The 23,572-nt window shown below is 38.2% G+C and overlaps 5 protein-coding genes and 1 non-coding gene across 6 annotated transcripts; 5 read left to right on the top strand and 1 right to left on the bottom strand.

The window, feature by feature from the left end:
* The first annotated feature begins 1,136 nt into the window (after nucleotides 1–1,136).
* On the top strand, nucleotides 1,137–2,619 carry LOC105974436 (geranylfarnesyl diphosphate synthase, chloroplastic). Its single transcript, XM_012999541.2, has one exon. The coding sequence runs from the start codon at nucleotides 1,431–1,433 to the stop codon at nucleotides 2,487–2,489; it is 1,059 nt and encodes a 352-aa protein (XP_012854995.2). The 5' UTR covers nucleotides 1,137–1,430; the 3' UTR covers nucleotides 2,490–2,619.
* Nucleotides 2,620–2,949: 330 nt separating this feature from the next.
* On the bottom strand, nucleotides 2,950–3,021 carry TRNAD-GUC (transfer RNA aspartic acid (anticodon GUC)). Its single transcript has one exon. It is a non-coding gene; the product is annotated as a tRNA-Asp (tRNA).
* Nucleotides 3,022–3,992: 971 nt separating this feature from the next.
* Nucleotides 3,993–5,319, top strand: LOC105974425 (allene oxide cyclase, chloroplastic). Its single transcript, XM_012999530.2, has 3 exons — nucleotides 3,993–4,431; nucleotides 4,508–4,629; nucleotides 4,706–5,319. The coding sequence occupies exons 1-3, from the start codon at nucleotides 4,200–4,202 to the stop codon at nucleotides 5,105–5,107; spliced, it is 756 nt and encodes a 251-aa protein (XP_012854984.2). The 5' UTR covers nucleotides 3,993–4,199; the 3' UTR covers nucleotides 5,108–5,319.
* Nucleotides 5,320–6,515: 1,196 nt separating this feature from the next.
* Nucleotides 6,516–9,615, top strand: LOC105974374 (uncharacterized). Its single transcript, XM_088821718.1, has 5 exons — nucleotides 6,516–7,465; nucleotides 7,874–8,158; nucleotides 8,248–8,373; nucleotides 9,254–9,334; nucleotides 9,548–9,615. Exons 1-5 carry the CDS (start codon nucleotides 6,676–6,678, stop codon nucleotides 9,574–9,576), a joined length of 1,311 nt encoding a protein of 436 aa, XP_088677844.1. The 5' UTR covers nucleotides 6,516–6,675; the 3' UTR covers nucleotides 9,577–9,615.
* Nucleotides 9,616–11,958: 2,343 nt separating this feature from the next.
* Nucleotides 11,959–13,714, top strand: LOC105974404 (uncharacterized). The gene is made up of 5 exons (XM_088821093.1): nucleotides 11,959–12,353; nucleotides 12,453–12,497; nucleotides 12,610–12,918; nucleotides 13,002–13,222; nucleotides 13,388–13,714. Exons 1-5 carry the CDS (start codon nucleotides 12,173–12,175, stop codon nucleotides 13,691–13,693), a joined length of 1,062 nt encoding a protein of 353 aa, XP_088677219.1. The 5' UTR covers nucleotides 11,959–12,172; the 3' UTR covers nucleotides 13,694–13,714.
* Nucleotides 13,715–19,391: 5,677 nt separating this feature from the next.
* APE1 (acclimation of photosynthesis to environment) lies at nucleotides 19,392–22,113 on the top strand. Its single transcript, XM_012999517.2, has 9 exons — nucleotides 19,392–19,902; nucleotides 20,554–20,600; nucleotides 20,861–20,963; nucleotides 21,082–21,168; nucleotides 21,295–21,378; nucleotides 21,467–21,520; nucleotides 21,612–21,692; nucleotides 21,785–21,830; nucleotides 21,941–22,113. Exons 1-9 carry the CDS (start codon nucleotides 19,588–19,590, stop codon nucleotides 21,994–21,996), a joined length of 873 nt encoding a protein of 290 aa, XP_012854971.2. The 5' UTR covers nucleotides 19,392–19,587; the 3' UTR covers nucleotides 21,997–22,113.
* Nucleotides 22,114–23,572: the final 1,459 nt, after the last annotated feature.

Genomic DNA, 23,572 nt, shown 5'->3' with positions numbered 1-23,572 from the left:
AATTTCACTTTTCCCTCATTGTAGTGAAGGGGTGGAGTTTTTGTAATTTCAGATCTTCGACCAAACGGGTTAAAGTCATAGGTTTGAGATTTTCAAGTGCACAACGGGAAATTGATGCGATCGAGAATAAAAATAGTGAAATGACATCGAGCCAAAGTAAAGGGGAAAATTGGAATTTGTATTATGTTTATGTTTTTTAATTGGGTTAATTAGTAGAAAAAAAGTAGTGTACCGAATTTCTTCTGTTTAATTTTGCACTACCCTATTTTGTCAAAATTAAGGGTTTACTCCCACTTAAATTGGAAAAGCAAACAAAAATTCCTTGCAAAGTTAGGAAGAAAAACAAGAAGGTCAATTAGGTTAGTTTTATTTGTTTATTATGTCTGAGAAAGGGGTGATGTAGTTTTCTTGTCCTTTTCGTTCCTTTCCCTTTTCTTGTGTGAATATTATATAGGCTATATTAGGAGATAAGACTAAATTATGACATAGCTCCTCTTGGTTGTTAATGTATATCTTTTAATAGAATTGGTAATAGGTTTTAAGGGTAAATTATTATCAAGGTCTGTCAGATGAGTTAAATTATGAAAAAATCTCTTATCATTGGATAATTATAACCACAATTTTCAGCTATGAATCTTTTTATACGTCTATCATTGCGGTGTCAAATCTAGTAGAACTTTTTAGATTATGTGGAATATTCTTTAACATGTATCCGTTTATCCCATTCAAGCTCCACATTTTGAAATAAGATAATAATTGGCTTGTAAATATCAGATTGTGGTGCATCATAAACAATATTTTAGCACAAAACGAGTACAAATTAGAGATTATTCTACGGAATCTAGAAAATTATATTGAATTTGACACCATAAGAGTGGACATGTAAGAAAATTTATAGTTAGAAGCGACTCTAATTACCAAAAAATGAGGATTTTTATCCGTAATTTAGTAGTTTATGCCAAGTCTATGGAGCTGCATTTTTGGTCAAAAAATTGGCAGCTAGTCTACCTACATAACTAAGTTTGATTCTCCAGCCATCGGTATTACCTTCAATAATAATTTTTTTTTAATGTCAATTGTAACTTGTAAGCATGTATTAATTGTAATCAAAAGGAAGAGTTCGACGTAAGGAATCCAATGGTGTTTGAATCGTCGAATTTCGCTCATCAGATCTAAAGTTACGCCTTCAAGAAGCAAAATCGCCCCAAGACGTTTTATAAAAAAATGGTAGTCAACTATAAACATTGGGTAGTCAACTAAAATTTGCTCGATGAAATGTGACGGTCAACTATAAGTTTTTCATCAATTAATGTTATTGTTTTCAGTTTAACATCGAGATTACGGTGTTGCTAAATGGAATCCCAAGGACATGACGATTCCACTAAATTTGACAAATAAATTCAAATCTGAAATTACTTAGTAGCTCAACAATGAATATCTACGCGAATATTCTGCTAAAGATTCCGATCAAACGCATATCTGCTTCTTCTTCAACCTTACTTCATCCCCCAAATCACAGCTTCATCAAATCATTCTTCATTTCAAATCACACAGTAACGGTATCTCGATTCAGTTCACACTCTTCCGCCTCCAATCGTCAAACAAATGGATTCGATTTCAAGGCGTACATGCTCGAAAAGGTAACCGCCGTTAACCAGGCTCTGGATTCGGCACTTCCACTCGCAAACCCCATCGGAATCCACGAAGCGATGCGGTACTCCCTCTTGTCCGGCGGCAAACGGATCTGCCCCATCGTCTGCCTGGCGGCGTGCCGCCTCGTCAGCGGCGACGAATCCGCCGCGATGCCGTCCGCCTGCGCCCTCGAGATGATCCACGCCATGTCTCTGATGCACGACGACCTCCCCTGTATGGACGACGACGGCCTCCGCCGCGGCCGCCCCTCCTGCCACGTCGTCTTCGGCGAACGCGCCGCCGTTCTCGCCGGGTACGCGCTACTCGCCCGCGCGTTCGAGCACATCGCCACCGCCACGCAGGGGACGGCGCCGCCGGGGAGAATCGTCCGTGTCGTCGGCGAAATAGCGCGGCTGATCGGACCGGAGGGGGTCGTCGGCGGACAGGTCGCCGACTTGAAATGCGGCGGCGGAGGCGTGGAGCAGCTGGAGTACATCCACCTGCACAAGACGGCGGCGTCGGTGGAGGCGTCGGCGGTGGCGGGGGCGGTGCTGGGCGGCGCGTGCGAGGAGGAGATCGATAGGCTGAGGAAGTACTCGAGATGTACAGGGCTGATGTTTCAGGTGGTGGACGATATTCTAGATCTGACGAAAAGTTCAGAGGAATTGGGGAAGACGAGTGGGAAGGATAAAGTGGCGGATAAAATGACTTATCCGAAGCTGATTGGGATTGATAAATCGAGGGATTATGCTCACAAGTTGAATAAAGAGGCTCAAGAACAACTCCTAGGGTTTAATCCTGAAAAGGCTGCTCCATTGATTGAGCTAGCCAATTACATTGTTCACAGGCAAAACTGATCGGCCTTCATCTTCTCCCCCTAATTTTTTTTTTTTTTAATATAATCATTGTGTTTTAACTTAATTAGAATCGCATAAAACAAATGTTTAATAATAAAAATGTTCTCAAAATAGTAAGATTAATTGTTGATATGTAATACAAAGAAGTAGAAAATATTAAAAAAAAAAAACCTATTTTGTAGGGTGTAAAAGATGAAATAAGATCTTGAATTTGGTCCATATAATCGGTCTGATCCATATAATCGGTCTTATTGTGTTTGATACCAACCGTCCAAAATGCGTGTAACCCATCCAATCTGCAAAATAGATGGGCCGGGCCGGCTTCCAGCTTAGTAACAATGTTTATTTATTCGATTTGGGCCTTTTAACTATAAGCAGTGTCAAAGGACTTGGGTTTTGAATCAGCAACCCACTTCGGTAAATTTCAAATTAATTGTACCCATAAATTAAAAAAAATAATCGCCGTTGCCGGGGATCGAACCCGGGTCACCCGCGTGACAGGCGGGAATACTTACCACTATACTACAACGACTTTGTTGATAAATTTCTTTCATTAACTTATATTATATCCGTTTTTGAAGAAACAAGAAAATGCATTGAAGGCTAGAGTATTTTTACATGTGTTAATGGACTTTGTTGAACCCCCAGTCCAATTTTTCTAGTTCCAAAGCCCCAAGAGTTGATATAATAAACTTCAATTCTTAGATGGTTAGTTCCAAGTTCATACTGCCAGTCAATGTTACGAAAAATTAAAAAGAATTGACTGGAAAATTTGAATTTCTATTTGAAAATATTTGATTTACTTGAAACCATCGTAGTTAATTTTTACGATTACGATACAATAATTCATAAACCAATGAAATTAAGCTAGAAACGGAGACTATTAAACTCTAAAGTTGACCACAAGTGAACACATAATGCGGCGGTCAAATGTCATAGCAGAATAAACAAAGTCTTTGAGAGCAACGAATGAATTTAATAATACTATGAATTATGATGATTCAGTTTTGAAGTTATATTTAATTATGCACATGGGATGGTTAATTTGAAATTAATATTATTGGTCAATGTTCTCTCACAAACCAATATATACAAGGTCCAAACAAGAATCACGTGCACATATTAATAAAGATAGAACTCCAATACTTGGACGGTTGGACCAAGTTAGTGCCTTCATTCGATAATACCGTACCAAACAACGGTACTGGAATTTCATGTTTTCCAAATATTTGTATCGTTCAGTTACTAGACATCAATGCCATATACTGTATCAAATATTGGAATGAATACCAAATCAAATTTTGACACGTATTGAATTTTGAATTCGATTCGAACGATTTACAAGAAACCAGTCCACATTTGCCCCATCCTCGAACGTGAAACACCGTCACCGTCCATAACACCAACCTCAAAATATAGCTTAGCTTAAAGCACACATTTTTTTCATTTTATTTTTCTTTTCCCACACACCATTATTTCAATATTATTGAACACCTACCTACCACTACCAAAAATCAATCACACCCCACATCATTCCCACTAACTATAAATATACTATATATGTTTACCATCTTTTTCCCCACACAATTATTACACACACACATACATTCTCAAATAGTGTCTGCATAATTCCCACACCTTTTATAAATTACAACTCTTGCCACTCAAAGTAGCATCATCAAGAACTCAAAAAAGATAAATCAAGAATCAATGGCTACTTCATCAGCATCCGCCATTTTCAAGGCCAGTCGTCTTTCTACTTCTTCCGCCAAGCTACCGCCGTCCACCACCACCGCCGCCGCCGTGGCCCAGAAGCTGCTTTCTTTCCGACCACTCGTAAAAAACCCTCTCATTCCTCAACCTCTTAAATTCTCCGCCGCTCAAAGATCTCATTTCTCCTGCAAGAGCGCCCAGATCACCGACCCATCAGACACAAGATCCTGTATGTATATATATTTCTTGTTCGATCTAATCTATGTTAATTAAATTTGTCTTAGAATTGTTTAATTGGGTTTCAGCTAAAATTCAAGAACTGAATGTATATGAAATCAACGAGCGTGATCGTGGCAGCCCGGCTTATCTCCGGTTGAGCCAGAAAACCGTCAATTCCCTCGGCGATCTTGTCCCTTTCAGCAATAAGGTAAGCTGACAATTTATAAAAAAAAAAAAAAAAAAAAAAAAAAAAAAAAACTGATTTTTTTTATTTTTTATTACAGGTGTACACAGGGGACATGAAGAAACGGGCCGGAATAACCGCCGGAATATGCGTTCTGATAAAGAACGAGCCGGAGAAGAAGGGCGACCGTTACGAGGCGATCTACAGCTTCTACTTCGGAGACTACGGCCACATCGCCGTGCAGGGGCCGTACCTCACGTACGAGGACACGTGTCTGGCGGTGACAGGTGGATCTGGAATATTCGAGGGGGCGTACGGACAGGTGAAGCTGCAGCAGATTATCTTCCCTTTCAAGCTGTTCTACACTTTCTACTTGAAGGGGATACCTGACCTTCCGTCGGAGCTTCTGGGAGAGCCCGTGCCGCCGTCTCCGGCGGTGGAGCCGTCGCCTGCGGCAAAGGCGTGTGAGCCCGGAGCCACACTCGCGAATTTTACCGATTAGGAAAATTGAATTTAATTTGGTTGTGGGGGAAAGAGTTGATAATGATACGCACTCTACCTCTTTTGGTTGTGTAATAAAAGTTTTTGTGGGGGTTGATAGTGATGACTTGTGATAATAACTAATTAATAGGGAAAATTGCACATCACTTCTATAAATTTCTAGTTTTTGCGCTTTACCCCTAATTTTTTTAAAGTGAATGTCCCTCTTCAAAATGTTATTATTGTTTGCACATTAACCCGATAGCAAAAATCCGATGGATTATTTATTGAGATTTAAATTCCAATTAAAATCCAATTTTATGATTATAACTCTAATTAGCCCAAATTTTATTTCTTCCGACAGATCAACCACATTGACCTCCTAGTCTTGGACGTTGACTTAAAAAAAACATTTTTTTAACTCTTTACGGTAATGTTATTGTGTCAATATTATTAATACTGTCTCACACAATAATATTGTAGGCTGAGACAATAATATTACTGCCTCATACAGGAAAACTACTATGTTGATTGTTAAAAAAATGAAGAAAAAAATTAACGCCGGAGACCGAGAAAATATAACATTGGAAAAACAAATATATTTTCAGAAAATTGTCAAAATATTGGTTAATGTGATATCTTTGTTAAAATTTGGGGTCAATGTGCATTATTTGTTAAGTTGAGACACTGTGAATGAAATTAATGTAAATTATATTGTAAGAGATATTTTGAAGGGAATTGCTTTTTGCGGTTTGAAAATTGCTATTTGCGGTTTCTAACAAAACCCCAAAAAAAAAAACACTTTATTTCACTAAAACCTCAAAACTGCTCAAAAAAATCCAAAAACACCCCCAAAACGCGTAAAAGCCCAACTTGGGCGTCCATTCATGCAGTGCACGCCCAAGTTGGGCGTGCAAGCTGCATTTGGGCGCCCGAGTTGGGCGTCCGGTGCAAAAAAAAAGTTTTTTTTTTTTTTGCGTTCGTACACGCCTTGGGCGCCCATCTTGGGCGTTCGAACATCTTTTTGCGAAAAAAAAAAAAGCCCTACAAATCGATTTGTAGGGCTTTTTAACATGAAATTGGTTCCGTAATCGACCTACCCAATGCATATTACACATAAAAGAGTCGAAATTACATCAAAAAATCGAAGCCCAACCCTTCTTCAAGCTTGATTTCGAATTTTCGATTTTTTTTTTTTTTTTTTGCTATTTGCAGTTTTGGGGGATTTTTTGATATTTTTAAAAGTTTTGAGGGATTTTGTTATAAACCGCGAATAGCAATTTTGTGACCGCAAATAGCATTTCATTATTTTGAATTAGAGACATGGGGATAAACTATGAGTGCAAATAAGTCCTCTTCTTTGGGATTATATGAAATATGCCCCAATTAATTTCCATCTAATGTAAAACTCCAAAGTCAAACTTCAACCGTACCTTTCTTCCACCCTTTGTCTTCTCTTCTTCAAACCCAGAAACCCCTCTCTCTCTCTCTCTCTAAAACCGCCGGAAAATCCGTTTCCGGCGAACGATTAGACACTATTCTAATTCCAAATCCAAATTCCCTTATTCCAAATTTGGATTCCAATTGATTATGTCAACATCTTCTTCCCCATTATTCGAAGCCTATCAGCTCAGCCTCCCCAAACCCCTCCACACTCCATCCCCACAAATCTCCTCCTTTCTCTACGACCCCTTCTCCGCCACCCTAGCCCTCCGTCACACCGACTCTTCTTTCTCTCTCTACCCTTCTTTTTCTCCCCTTTCTCTCTCCTCTCTTCCGCCCCCCAAATCCCTAGTTCCCTCCCCCACCTCCTCCGCCGCCTTCCTTCACCTCCGGACAACCTCCAATTCCTCCGCCGCCACCACCACTCTCTTCCTAACCTCCTCCCCTCTCCTCCGCCCCACCTCCTCCACCCTCATCCGCTTCTACATTCTGCGCGACGGCCGTTTCGGCAAAATCAGAGTTGTTTCCAATCACAGGGACTTGGAGTTTGATCGGAGCAAGTGCGGGGTTGTTTTCAAGGTTAATCATGGGGTTTATATGGCGTTGTCGGGGGGAATTAACGTGTTCACGTTGTACTCGGTTTCGAGTTCCAAAATTTGGTTGTTTGCAGCGAGATTGATTGCCGATGATGAGGGTGGCGGAGGAGAAGCTTTGAAGCTCATGAAGTGTGCGGTGATCGATTGTTGTTCGCCGGTATTTACAATTAGGGTTATGTTTCGTGTTCTGATTCTCGGTGAAGAGAATGGGGTTAGGATTTTCCCAATGCAGCCGCTGGTTAAAGGTAGTCATAGGAAGGAGAAGAAAAATAACGGCAAACGATACAATTCGAAAAATGTGTTACCTAAGGGTGAAAAAACTGAAAAGCATTCTGATTCTGGTGAGTTGTGAGTTGTATGATGCGCTTAAATTTGTTTCAAATGTCTTATTTTAATGAAGAGAGTATGTTTGTTCAAATACATATGTTTAGTTCATATTGTCAAGATTAATTACATGTAAACAACGTATATATGAAATTCCTTTATCGTATGCACACATTTGTTTTAAGCAATTAGAGAACTGACAATAATCCTTTAACCGTAGGAATCTGTTAATGCTTATGGAAGCTGATGATTTTCTAGATTTACTAGACACGTAAACCCTTGGGCGCATATTTTCTTTTCCTGACATTGAAACATTTATTACAGCCCTTCTGCCTCTTCGACGTGTGTTATTCTATTTTTGAAATCTCTGAAAATGGTTACTTTGCGATTTGCTACAGCTGTTGATTGTGCATTCTAACTTGCAGAGAAATCGAGGTCCGTGAAATTGAGACAAGATTCCAGAGATGTGGGTGCATATTATGTGTCTTTCGAGGATAATAAGGATGAAGAAAGGATTGGGAGGTCGGTGAAGGCAATTTCTATCGAGGCATTATCTTCAAACTGCTTTGCAGTCTTGGACAATGTTGGAGATGTACACCTTTTGTCCCTTTCTTATTCTGTCCAAGGATTAAATAACCGTTGCCTTATGAAGCGGTCAACTCAGACCATGAAAGTTCTAAAGCTGTCGGTTTTTCACGATGCTTCTACAGGTAAATATTCTATTGAAAATTTTGATAGTTCAACTCACCAATTTACTGTCTATAAGATTAAGTTTCCTAATTTTGCCTCCAATTTGCAGTGACACAAACTATTTGGATGTCAGATGGATGCCATAGTGTGCACTTGATGATGGTCTCTGACATGGATACTTCCCCTGATAAAACTGAAAAGAAAGACACCACGGAAAAACTTATACAAACTTCAGGTTCGTACCGTTCTCCATAGAGTTTGAGTCTTGATTGCATGCAGAATATGTTAGTGTCCTTGAAATAGAAATTTGTTTCAGGAAGGATTAATTGTTTTTATGGCCTCGTTTTTTGTATCTTGGCGATGCATTCTGGTTGTAACTTGATTTATTTTCGGCTCTTGTTCAGTGGACAATGGGTGGTTATACAAAGTCTGATCCATTTGTTGGAACTTATGGGTTGTATCCGCACTAAACTCTTTAATTTTGTGAAACCAACACGCAGCCAATCAAAAACTCATTTAAGTAGTATGATACTTTCTCATGTCTCTGTTATATGTTAATGAAACAATTGAGACTTTGTGAATAAACGTAATCTTATGCTTAGTTAGGCCTGATCCCTTATTCCAACGTGCATAGTGTTCCTACTGTTTATTTGCAACTGTAATTGCATCTATCGAATTGAAAGTTTCTTTAAAAAGGTCGCTGATCCTTCTATGCAAACGCAAACACTGTATGAGATTGATTTTTTCGTAATACCTGTAAGAAACAAACTAGATTTGGATTTTTGTCTCTTAGTTTCTTCCTCTTATGTTGGATGAATAGTTATTGCAGTTGCAGCTTCTAAATCCAAATCTAGTTCCTTACCTTATTATTTCTCCGACATCGCCTTTTGTAACTGGTTATATTTGATGCTCTGCTTTATAACCTGAATTTAAGTGGTTCACACTCTTGGAGGTCAAGAGACGATGATGATCATCAGACAATTTTGCTAAAACTCGTCTTATGTTTCTCAAGGGCGTTATATTGTTTCTCTACCGAATTAATTTGATTATTCTGCTTCTATTATTTGTGTTTTACACACTCAACCTAAATACTGTTGCTCCATTTTTCTGTGTAGTCACACAAGCAATTTTTGCCAGTGAAAAGATCCAAGATATTGTACCTTTGGCTGCTAATGCTGTACTGATTCTCGGACAAGGTATGCTAGTCCTGATTTATTTGATTCCTGTAAGTAAATTTTTGCATGACACGTACTGATGAGTTCCCACTGAAATCACTAATATCCCCTTCCTCTCTGAGAAGATAATACTTCGGGTTCTTTATAAACAAGATTTTATTTAATTTGCTATAATTATTAGTATGAAATCTTTTGTTCCATTTCTGTGACAAATATTCTGCTTCTCTTTTGCAGGAAGCATGTTCGCTTACACGATTTCATAAAACTACTTGATGTTTCTTTTTTCGAAATTGGGTAAGTTTGTTGCATTTGAAAGTTCTTTGAAAATGGCAATTGCATCATTCTTGCCAATACACATTAAAATAGTTTGCGCATATGCTATGCATAATCACTAACTGAGAAGTTTGTTTTTCCATAGGTCAAATTTTGTTCTGGAACCCGATTAAATGGTGTATGCCACTTAAACTGGTCCTCAACAAATTTCCCTGTGGCAAAAGTAAGTTTATTTTTTCTCTAATATCTATAAAATTTTCATCTCCGATGTCGTCTGCTCATTCAGAAATGGTGTTAGTTCTTTTAGGATTCGTTTACTTTGATAGACGTTTTAACTAGATGAGGTCAAGTTTTGCAATTTTTAGTGATTGTGTTGTATCATTAATTTCTTTTGCAGGCATCTGATACATCTTACTTTGGTTCGATCGAAGAACACTACGCTCCGATGTAAGAAATCTTTTGTTAATGAATTTTGGGTGGAATCTGAAATATCGGGTCCTCTAAAAGATCAAGTCAATTGTTTTACAACCCGAAATCTGCTGCATGGGCCCGTTTTGCAAATGCCGGTGTGAAACTATACATGGAAGTCCATGTGTGGGCCCTTTGCTTACCGGTTTGTAATGTATCCCCGTTCTGCAACTATCGAGCTTATGTTGAACTTTTAGTTCTAAATGCAGCGAAGTTCAATCAGCCTGAAGGTCAATAGGTCTATCGCAGATTTGTTAAATGTGACAAGTTAATGCGGAGGATCTCCGTTTTTCGTTCCAAGCTAAATGAGATATAATAGGAAGTTGTGTGGAGGTGTTCTCTATATTTTGTGGGAGGAGATAAGGAATATGCAGAAAGGAACATATATATATATATATATATATATATATATATATATATATATATATATATATATATATATATATATATATATTATCAAAATCATGTTCTGAAAATTATGTATCACAAAGCAGGATTTGTTCGACCCTACACCCGGTGAAAAACACCGGGTGGGTCTTCTGCTGCCACGTGTCTCTTTTTTGTATTTTATAATAGATTTCCCGCTAGGGTTTACCTTTAGGGGTTTTAGAAAAATAAAAAAAAGAACACGTGGCAGCAGAAGACCCATCCGGTGTTTTTCACCGGGTGTAGGGTCGAAGGAACCCACAAAGCAGTACTCCTAGAGGAAAATACTTGTGATTTTTAATAAATATATTTCTATTTATTCGTTCTATATATAAGAGTTTTTATGAGACCCCCACTTTGTTAGGTAATATATATGTGGGCCTGCAACTCATTTTAAAAGGGTATATATGTAATATGTTGTTACTCATATTCAAAATCTGCCATTTATTACACAACACACAGAAACAATATAATTAATTATTAGGGGCTAAAACATGAGACAAAAGACATAAAAGTACTGGATATCAGTATTCAATACAAACAAACTTTGCAATGCACAAGGACCACTCTACATAAATTTGAAACTATAGGGTACATAATTACTTCTTATTTTTTACCGTAATAATCCATATCGTATAGTAACAAAACGGGTGCTTGTTATATAGTGTACGCATTAATTCTCTCTTACAATTACGAACGTTGAACATTCGTACGTCTTGAATATCAATTACTATTATTAATAATATATAAAGAGTACATAAAGTTATTTGGGGGCTCTTACAAAAATCGGGGTTTCTAGGCGACCGCCTCTCTCGCCTTTCAGAATCGGACATGGGTTGGTGAAATTGTTGATGGTGATGCATTGTGGCATTTGAAATTGAATTAGAAAAAAAAGAAAAAAGAAAAAAAAAACATTCCCTCTCTCCATAGTATCTGCTGCATGCATGCATGCATGTCCAGTAATTGTCCTCATGCCCCCACACATTATATTGTCTTCAATTAAACCCCAGCTTCAAATTAATTTGCCCATTCATTACTGCCTGATGGGTACCTATCACATTCACCAACTTGTATTTTATATTTTCTCCTTTTTCTTTCTTTTTCTTATTTTTTTTTTTTAATTCTAAAAGATAATGCGGTAATGTTTGTCTTGTTTTGTCTCGTCGTAGGACATATTTCTGTCATAACAATAATAATAATAATAATAATAATAATAATAATAATAAAAATAATAATAATAATAATAATAATAATAATAATAATAATAATAATAATAATAATAATAATAATAATAATAATAATAATAATAATAATAATAATAATAATAATAATAAATAATAATAATTAAAGTCTCCCCTGATTCAGTATATGCCAATGGGACCATTGAATAATAAAGAAAATGTCAGCATAAAAAGTTAATGAAAAAAGAATATGCAGTCAGTATTTTAAAGTTTGAATTATTCAATCTTTTTTCCTTCACAAAAAAACAGCTTTCAACCATCTTTCTGCTGACTCTGCAAAATCACTCAAAATTCAAATTTTTCCCTCCCACCCCTATATATATATATATATATATATATATATATATATATATAGCATAGCCAAAATGAAGCTACAATGTTAAAAATAAAATAATATATTTATATATATACACACACACACACACTGAACATATAATTTCACATCACAATAATGAATACCACGGACGAGCAATCCTCTCTCGATTCGGGCCTGAAAGCTGGTGGATGGTCCCTCAAGGCCCGAATAAGCCGCGAAAACACGAATTCAAGAAGATTTTCATCGTCGAGCTTGAAGACCTCGAACATAATAGCCATTTCCAGCACTGCTTCTTCTCCTGGCTACACATTTAGAGGTATAACTACTAATCAATCAATTAACACAACACACACACACACACAGTCAAGGTGTTCTAGAAAAAGTTTTAATTTTTTTTCACGAAATATTCTTGCAGATGAAATAGACCCTTCAACATATTCATTCACCACTGCCCTTAAAGGTAAAGAATTTTAATATTATTACATCAAAAAAAAAAAAGTGATCTTGTTTTTTTCGATTTCTTGGTGCAAATTGAATATTCTCTTGTTTTTTTATTTTTTGGGCACGTGCAGCATTGCAGGCGAAAACTGTGTACACGTGGGAATACTTATCATCGGATGGAGGATTAACACTAAACTCAAAGTGGAACGAAGCAGAGAAATACATATGTAACCCTCTCTCAGGGGAAGTTCCATTGGAGTGTTTATCAGCAAAAACACTTAGTGGCAGATCCGTAATTAACAACAACAATATTATTACTACAAGCAGAATTACTATGTCTGCTCCACTCATAATATATCCTCCTCCTCATTTATTTCACCCCAAATCTCCAATCGCTTCTAAACATCATCATGAAAATCAAGTCAAATTCACAATCCAAGGTACACATTTAATTTATTCATATATACATATATATGTATATGTATATGTAATATGTGTAATTTTTTTTTCCTGAATAATGTAGAAGAAAAGAGGAGAGCAACTAGAGATGTGGGAATTCAGAGCACGCCGCCGCGGCCGGCTGAGAAAATGAGCTCCGGCGGCGGCGGCAGCCCTAGTCCAGCTCCGGCGACACCCTCGATCGAAGAAAGATCGATGAAGCGAAATACCAAGAGTACAGAAACTGAAGAAGATTCATCGTCACCTGCTTCCAGTGAAAAACAGAAATCATCCCTGCAGGCAGAGGTAATTCTTTTTTTTTTTTTGATTTAAAATGTTGATTAAATAATCCACAAGTTATATTTGAGGCCACGTGAGAAGAGCACGTGTACGTTCGTTCATGTGACGTCACCTCGCTGTGTTGATGAATGATGCTGTAATTAAGGTGTTGTTCTTTTCCTCCATGCACAGAGCAATATTCAGTTATGTGTATTAATATCGGATATGGGAGAAAGAGGAGAGAGAGAAAGAAGAGAAGAAAGAGGAGAGAGAAAAAGAAACGAAGAGAGAGGAGAGAGAAAGAAAGGAGGGATGATTATTATTTGCTGCATGTGGAGCCGACGACGATGTCGTCGAGGATGCCTATCATCGTTCAAGGGTTTGTGGCAGCAGAAATCAAAACAAAACAACAACACCAATAATAATAATAATAATAATAATAATAATCCCTCGTCACCTACATTTCTACGCCATTTTAATGCTTGCTATAAACAATAAAATAGAAAGTTTATTTTCTCCATTTTGATGTGTTATGGATATTGTACCACATTTTTTTTTCCTTTTCGAATTAATTAACACTTTTGAAAAGAACACATTTTTCAGAAGTGAATAACTAATTGCAATTTTGCTCCGTGAAAAATTGGAAAAAAATGAAAATCGAAATGTAAAAAGTTGGAAGGAAAAACTTGTTCCAAAATCATAAATACTGGAATTTGACCAAATTCAAAATTTATGCTTTGTTTTTAGGGTAAATTCCACTTTACCCCTCGTACTCTGCCTAAGAATCACTTTATCCCCTTGTACTCTCAATTTCATCGATTTACCCCCTTGTACTTGTACAATTTCCCAATACAACCCTCTCCTTCAACTTTTGTCGATTTTGACTCTGATGCCGTTTGGTCAACTCTGTAAATTACAAAATTGTCACTGCCTATAATGCGTCGTTTCTTCTCCGTCAATATTGTGGTTTCTTCTTCTCCCACCACTTCCCTTCCAAGATATCCCCAAATTGAAGCTCTAACTTAGCAAAAATCAAGACCCAAAAATTGATCGATTTCACCCAGTGCAAAGAAAAAAATATATGAATGTGTAAAACTTTCTATTTTCTAAACTCGAGAGTCAAAATAAAAAAAAGTCAATATTTACGTCAATATTTTGACTTTTGACCAAACAACGTCAGAGTCAAAATCGAAAAAAAATTGACGGAGAGGGATGTATTGGGAAATTGTATAAGTACAAGGGGGTAAATCGGTGAAATTGAGAGTACGAGGGGGTAAAGTGATTCTCGGGCAGAGTATGAGGGAGTAAAGTGGAATTTACCATTGTTTTTAATGAACCTATATAATATATCTATTCGGCCCGCCACAATAAAAAATAATATGTATAATTGGGCCAACCCAATGAGCTTATAATTTATTTATCTACACGAGCCCAATATTGAAGATGACTATCATCGAGGCCCAATCACCTTCAAATAAGGTTTGGGCCCAACAATCTCATCTAAGATATAAATAACGATATAATTCATTTATTAAAGGAACGCCTTATTATCTAAATAAGACTACGAGTCATATTCTCTCAACTATTTTTACTATCCGCACGTCTGACTTGAGCGTCGGAGGGATTTCTGTCGGATCAACCCCCGACCTAGTTTACGTGTTCTATGATCGCATGTATCTCAAGGTCATCAAACTCGTGAGCCAGTGATCCACTATGTTCTTCCAGCTCATCATACATCAACTATCAAAGGTAATCTATTTTTAACATCAACATTTTGGCGTCGTTTGTGGGAAGGCATACATAATCACGTAGCGCGCATGATGGCCTTGAGACATTTGCCCAGGTGGAGTGTGACACTGCTAACGACCTCCCATCTCGTGAAGGCTCGGGATCCACCACGAGACCTTCATCGGGTGTCCCACTAGATCCTCCACAAGACCTTCTACTTGCTCCTCGAACGGTTCAGATAACCGATTAGGATCTTCAGCATATGACCGCGGAAAGCTTCAACTCGTGCTACCACTGAAGCAGTGGCACAACTCGTGGAATCCACCTTAGACCATAGGTCTCAAATTTAACAACCCACCCCAGGATGGACATCTCATCCCAAAGGTTCGTGATCGCCTCATGCTAAATTGGTGGTTATCCCACCCCAAGCTTGGATATCTCATCCCAAGGGTTCGTGATCGCCTCATTCTAAGGTGAGGGGTTATCCCACCCCAAGGTTGGACATCTCATCCCAAGGGTTCGTGATCGTCTCATCTTAAGTTGGAGGCCTATCCCACCCCAAGGTTGGGCATCTCACCCTAAGGGTTCGTGTTCTTGATCGCCTCATCCTAAGTTGGGGGCTATCCCACCCCAAGGTTGGACATCTCATCCCAATGGATTGTGATCGTCTCATCCAAAGTTGGGGGTTATCCCACCTTAAGGTTGGGCATCTCATCCTAATGGTTGAAAATCACCCTTACTTTTTAACCCCAAGGGGGTTCACATCTCATCTCAAGAGTCGGATATGGTCTCCCTACTAAAAAATTAGAACATCTCCCAAGGGGTGGACATCAACCACCTAAAAAAAAAAACAAAGAAAAACGCAAGGCAATAGAACACACCAATCGCGCGTTCCCTCGGTTCGCGCTCCCAGGCAAAAGAAAAAAAAAGAAACAAAACAGAGAAAAACACGAGGCAATAGAACACGCCAATCGCGTGTTCCCTCGGTTCGCGCTCGCAGGCAAAAGAAAAAAAAAAGAAAAGGAAAAAAAATTTGGAAACGCACGGAAAATCACGGGCGCGTAGAGGGCACGCGCCGATAGCGAGGCCCCTCGGTCCACGCGCGCAGAAAACACAAAAAAAAAAAACTCTGAAAAACACGCACGTGGTGGCCACGCGCCCACCGTTTAGCGTGCTGCCTCTCTTCTTCGTGCGTGTTGTGCACGCGCCCGCGGACCCTTCCCCCGCGTGCTGATCACACGCCCCGCGTCTACCTCGAAAGTTAAATCGTGTGGTCACTCACCCCCTCCCCTCCATCAATCACGCGGATCATCTCATCCCCCAACCCCCCATCAATCAAATCGCAAGGGTCACCCACCCTTGTCCCCTCCATCAATCAATCGCGCGGTAAACCCCCCTCCCCTCCATCAGTCGCGCGTTCAGCCCCCACCTCCCTCCATCCGTGCGCGAATTCCACCATGTTCTACCAAATCGCGCGCATATTTCATTTCGCTTCACCAAATCGCTCGAAAATTTCAATGCGCTCCACCAAATTGCTCAATCTCTCCGATGTGCGCCAAATCGCACGCGCTCTTAAACGGATAAATAAAAATTATTATTTTTTCACGCCACGCCAACGATTAACGGAACACTACAACATCGATCTACTCTTGACACGATTCGGTACCCTTCTCGACTTATCTCCCACATTGAATCGAGAGTTGGGGGCTTGCGAGACAACTCCCACGAGGAGACAATTCGCTCGGTCCTACGAATCCGTTGCGAGAGAACTCCCACGAGGAGCCAACTCCCTCAGTACTACGAACCCGCAGCTAGACAAGTCCCACGAGGAGCCAACTCGCTCGGTTCTATAACCCGTTGCGAGAGCCAACTCCCTCGGTACTACGGACCCGTAGCGAGACAACTCCCACAAGGAGCCGAGACAACTCCCACGAGGAGCCAACTCCCTCGGTACTGCGAACCCGTAGCGAGACAACTCCCACGAGGAGCCACGATTAACGGAACACTACAACATCGATCTACTCTCGACACGATTCGGTACCCTTCTCGACTTATCTCCCACATTGAATCGAGAGTTGGGGGCTTGCGAGACAACTCCCACGAGGAGACAATTCGCTCGGTCCTACGAATCCGTTGCGAGAGAACTCCCATGAGGAGCCAACTCCCTCAGTACTACGAACCCGCAGCTAGACAAGTCCCACGAGGAGCCAACTCGCTCGGTTCTATAACCCGTTGCGAGAGCCAACTCCCTCGGTACTACGGACCCGTAGTGAGACAAATCCCACAAGGAACCGAGACAACTCCCACGAGGAGCCAACTCCCTCGGTACTGCGAACCCGTAGCGAGACAACTCCCACGAGGAGCCAACTCGCTCGGTACTACAACCCATTGCGAGGCAACTCCCACGAGGAGCCAACTCCCTCGGTACTATGACCCGCAGCGAGACAACTCCACGATGAGCCAACTCGCTCGACACTACAAATTCGTAACAAGGGGCACGATCCAACGAGGAGCCACCTCGCTCGGTAATAAGACTCGCCGCGAGACAACTCCAACGAGGAGACTACTCGCTCAGAGCGACCTCAATCCGCACACTTCTCAGTCTCGCGTCATCCAACGCTCCTACAACTTCGCTGCGAGACAACTCTCTTGAGGAGACAACTCGCTCGCAATTCACTACACAATCACAAGCTCAAGTTAGCACAATTACAACCTTATAAACACTTAGAGATATTAAGAGAGTCTATATAGCCTGGCCAGCTTGATTACTCAAATTTCTTTACTTGTTTTCGACGGGTCCTTCATTATAATGTGGCCACGGTCCAAACATACTTACGACCCACGAGGTCTAACAAGGGGCACGATCCCCATCAAAAAAAATCTTGAGAGCCTGATCCACTCATCAAGTACATCACGCACAAGGCTATATGAAAACACATACAAGCAACGCGTCAAAACATTGACAACGTCAATAAATAACTACTCCCACGAGGAGATAACAACACCGACGACTCAAGTAACTTACATCGTGACAACTTGGTCGCGCTACGCGCCAACGCGCCTTCACGCCGCTCCGACACACGCTCCATCGCGTTTTCGCCCATACGCCAACGAGCTACTACGACAATTTTTACTCTTTACACGATCTGTCACCCATTTCAACATGGCCCCCACATCGACTCGAGAGTGGGGGGCTTAATGACATGCCTAATTGGGCCAACCCAATGGGCTTACAATTTATTTACCTACTGGGTCACGAGCCCAATATTGAAGACCACTATCACCGATGCCCAATCACCTTCAAATAAGGTTCGGGCCCAACAATCTCCTCTAAGGTATAAATAACGATATAATTCATTTATTAAAGGGACGCTTTATTATCTAAATAAAATTACGAGTCACATTCTCTCAACTATTTCTACTATCCGCACGTCTGACTTGAGCATCGGAGGAGTTTCCGCCGGATCAACCCCCGACCTAGTTTACTTGTTCTATGATCGCAAGTATCTCAAAGTCATCAAGCTCGTGAGCCAGTGATCCACTCTACTCTTCCAGCTCATCCTACATCAACAATCAAAGGTGATCTATTTTTAAAAACAAACAATTCGTCATATTTGGTAAGATGTAAACAAGGTGAGCTCGCTAGAATTTTCGAACTTGATGAGCTCGAATTCATTGGGTTGCTAAGCTCGAGCTCAAAATCGAGTCGAATCTGTTGAGCTCGAGCTCAACTCGCGTTTTTAATATGATTATCAAAAATTTAAAACTAATTTTAAAAATTTTGTATGTATTTATTTAATTTTTTTTATTAATTATCATGCATATTATTTATATTGAAAACAAATATAGCTTGCGAGTCGGCTAGTAAGCTCACGAACATTTAAAAATGTGCTTGAGCTCGGCTTTTGTCGAGTCAACTCATCGAGCACACAATATCAATGAAAAAATTGCATCAACGTCTGTGAAATCGTTGGATCGAAACAATGTGATGTCATCGTTCAGCAAAAAATTACTAACCAACATATTGATGTGAAGAAGACATGGCTTACGGCCTCGCAATCTGCATAGGTGGCCATTGATTTGCTCTTATGTAAAATGGCTTTAGAAACAAAGGAAGGAACTTGTCGCCGACGACAAGAAAATAAGAAGAACACGATTATGGCAATTACGAAAGAGAAGAACAACGACGTTCAATGGCATGCCAGTATAAGTACATTTGTCATATGTAATATTTCAAGATTCATTCAAACAATTGGACAACTTTTTCGACTTTTGAGACCCTGCACCTGCACCTGACGAATGTGAATACGATTACGTAAATAAATATGTGGACGCGTGTAAGAGTGAGTGATTACAAAACACATTGTGGTGAAATTACACATGATAAGCCCACCTTTTTCTTTGCTACAATCAAAACTAATTTGTTTTTCATAAAAGATGCGATTAAATCAGAGACTAATTTTTTTTGTAATAAATAACCAAAAAAGAAAAAAAAAAAAAAAAAAGTTAGAAGAGAACACAAGGGCCACGTCATCATTAAAGATTATTGCAGGTTGAGTGGCCATAGTTACTTCCCCCTTCCCTCCAATCTCCCAACTGACACTACACCAATCATCTCCTTTCCCCAATTCACACACTTGATTACCAGACGGCGGCAGTAACCAATGAAATCGACGGCGGCGATGGTGGGAGGAGACCTAGTTCTCCGGTCACCGTTTTCTAGCGCTTCCGGCTGTACCTGTATTCTCTCTCTCAAACGACAGTCGTTAGCTTCTCTAGGGTCTCTCCGACCCAATTCCTGCACAAACTTTGCCCCCAACCGTCACGCTCCATGTTTGCCAATAACCCATCTTAAAAATCGCATCCATAAGCTCAGCAGACTCGTCCCCCGCGCCGCCGAGTCAACTCAGCCGTCCTCCATCGCCGCCACATCTGCCGACAAGCCCACCGTCCCCGACAACGAGTTCTCGCTCGCCAAAGTACGAATTCCTTCTATTCGAAACATTCTCTGGTTTTTGTATATTTGTGGGATTTTGTTAATCTACATCTGATCTAGGTTTTCTTTTTTTAATTTTTTTTTTTAATTTACTGTGTTGGGATTTTTTACCTTAATTAGTTAACACAAATGTTTTTAATAAAGGGAAAAATACAGTTTTGGTCCCTGAGTTTGCATCAATTACAGAGTTGGTCCATCTTCACAAAAAACACATTTTGGTGCCTCGTATTTAAAAAAATTCAACACTTTTTGCCGTTTCCGTCAAATTTCCGTTATTACTGACGAAATCGAGCGTTAGCCCATTGCTGTCAGTTCTTAACTGACAGAGTAACGGTAAATTGACGAAAATGACAAGAAGTGTTCAACTGTTGAAACATGAGGGACCAAATGTGTTTTTTTGTGAACATGGAGGACCAAATGTGAAATCAGTGCAAACTTGAGGGATGAAAACTGTAATTTTCCCTTTTAAGAAACATAGGACTTTGAGATGATGTTCTCTCCTTGTTTATTTTAGTGCTAATGTTATATTTAAGATTTTTTTATGCAATACAAAAAAAAAAAAAAAAAAAAAAAAAAAAACTGAGATTTTAACCAATTTATGTTCATAATTACTGATATTTGATGAATTATCCAGGTTTCGTTCGGCGTCATTGGATTAAGTGTCGGCGTCTCACTTCTCTCGTAAGTGTGTGCGTATATATATGTATATATATACCTTGTGTTATTCATGATCTTTTTGCACTATTTAGAAGGTTTAATGAATATGGATCGTATCTACAGTATCAACCGTATTTACAAAAAAACCAGTTTCTATGTTGTAGTAATTTTTCGTGTGTTCGGTCAATAGATTTCATAATGTGCTTGTGTTGATGAAACAGTCAAATGTGTGACTCGATTATCAAACTAGACCAAAATTTCAAATATCGCTTGTATTTTTACAGGTATGGTTTCGGAGCTTATTTCAATATTCTCCCGGGATCTGAATGGTCAGCATTGATGTTGACCTATGGATTTCCTCTAGCAATTATCGGCATGGCTCTCAAGGTTAGAAGATATACCGGCTAATCATTAAAAAAAAAAAAAAAAAACTATTATTATTATTCGATGATTGTTTATTATATCCTCGATTGTGATGCGTTCATCTTTGTTTCGTTTTTTCTAGTATGCAGAACTTAAGCCTGTACCCTGCTTGACCTATTCAGATGCCGAGGCCCTCAGAGAAAAATGTTCGACTCCAATTCTTACACAGGTACATTTCATGTTTACGCCTCGTATTTATCTTGCACAATATTTCGACGTTTGGTTCAATGCTGCTGCATAGGTTTTTATTTATAAACTAATTATGGTTTTTGACATTTTTCATCTTGTTTGTTAGGTCAGAAATGATGTCACGAGATACCGTTACGGAGACGAGCAGCACTTGGAGGAAGCCCTAAAGCGAATATTCCAATATGGCCTGGTATATTCCAATATCGACTTAAATCCATGAATAAATAAATAAATAAAAAATATGTATTGAAAACTTAATTTTATATTCAACTACGTAGGGTGGAGGTATTCCGCGAAGGAGTGCTCCTATGCTTCAAAGGATTCGCGAAGAAGTATAATCCTTTTTTTTTTTTCTTTTTCTATAATATTGTGTTATATTTATCTATGTGGAAAGATTATGAATATTTATTTGTATTTATTAAGGTTACGGAGGATGGTAAATACTCTGTGGTGTTGGTGTTTGAGGCAAAAGCTCTCGAGTTTTCCGATTTCAAACGAAGAGAGGTCAGACTACTCAATTTTTAACACTTTCAATGGATCAATTACCTATAATCAATTACGTAATTCTATGAATGTTTTTTTTTTTACATTTGTAGGCGAAATTTACGTCTTTCTTTGGGCCGGGGATCACTGCAGAAATCGGCAAGTCTTCGATAATTTGAGCGCAGAGTTGAGTTGTGACTTTTTTGATTCTATATGTCGAAGCTAGTATTTCAGACTAACATTGTTTGAATGTGTTTTTTTATATGCAGCGGAGGGAGAAAAGAACATATACGAGGTCAAGCTAATTTCGAATACAACGCTGTAGGCACGTAATTTATCTACAAGGCTTTATGTGGCCGAAAATCGAATAGCATATACATATGTAAAATATATCCATGTGTTTTTGTGACTCAAAATTGTATAGTCGAAACAGTTTTGTTTGTTTTTTCTTTTTTTCGGGTGCGTAATGAAGGGCCTGCAACCAACCATATAGGTGCATTGGGTAAGCCTCTATTCTCGTATAATAGCTTGTAAATCATACGAGAACCGTAAACCACACTAGACTAACCATGTATGACGCATGTTTACTTGCTTCAACCGTTAGGTCATCCTTTGTGAAACACAGTTTTTATTCTTCATTACAGCAGCATCATCAGATGTCTTATAACTTGCGATTATAAACATCAAATTTACTCATTTAGGAATTAAGAGTGTTCCTTCATTAAAATAGAAATTTCGGTATGCCAAAATCTCATAATGTTAAAAGTTCATCCAAATTTTTCGAAGATTTGTAGAAAATTAACGGTGATTTTTTAAAAATTTGTATTAAACTTCTTGAAAATGATTTTTTATAAAACAAAATATGGTAATGATCAATGAAATTTTGAAAATTAGCAGAAAAGTTCGATATGGTAAACTCAAAGCCTCGTGCATACCTCGTACTATCCACATGACGCGCCAGGATTATTCCAGTATTTTTATCTATACTATATATATATATATATATATATATATATATATATATATATATATATATATATATATATATATATATATCTTATATATAAAAGAAAGAAACGATGGGCAACCCTAAAAAATTCTAATGGTATTTCTGTAATTATTTAATTTTAATATTTTTTCTGTACTAATTTTTAACAATTATCAATCTCCTATTTTTCATCAATATATATCAAATCTTAATAGATAAAGATAGAAATTCGATTTGTTAAATCTAAACCTATATATTTGGATTATAAATCTTAATATGTAAGATTTCAAAAAACTAATGTTATATAAAATATGAATAATACTACATTATAAAATTTTACTATGTTAATGTACTATATTTTCTTATTATGTATTAAATTAATTTTTTTTTACTTTTGAAATAATATCCCGTGCATCGCACGGGGGAAAATGCTAGTATATATAAAATGATGAAAAGGGTGGTGATTTCTTCCCTTTTATATAGTGACTATTATACCCTTATGTTACTCAATTGTATTACTAAATGACTATGGTCAATTGAGTGATTAACAATTCAAATAATAAATAGATCAAATTACATTTATTATTCTCTACAAAGAAAACATTAAAGAAGTTCATTTAATTTAGTCAATTTATTAATACGAAAATTTTATTTACTAAAAAATAATCATCATAATATAAATTATGTAGTACTTAATAACACGTATGGATTTCATGATTAAACTCGAAGCTTAACTAATTACAATTGTTATTTTTTATCTTTTAAGCCAAATAAAAAATAAAACAAATATTTTATTAACGATAGAATGTAGTTTCTTTTACCCTTTTTTTAATATGTTGATTTAAGTTATTTCATTTTTAACTTTCTAGCCAAAAAAGAAAAAAAATTTATGAAATAAAATGTAATTTCATTT

This window comes from Erythranthe guttata, chromosome 8 (assembly GCF_056151865.1).
Source record: "Erythranthe guttata isolate IM_541 chromosome 8, IM_541, whole genome shotgun sequence".
In the NCBI taxonomy this organism is placed as follows: Eukaryota; Viridiplantae; Streptophyta; class Magnoliopsida; order Lamiales; family Phrymaceae; genus Erythranthe; species Erythranthe guttata.
Note: the sequence above shows the minus strand (reverse complement) of the source record. Positions and strands in the feature narration are given on the sequence as shown.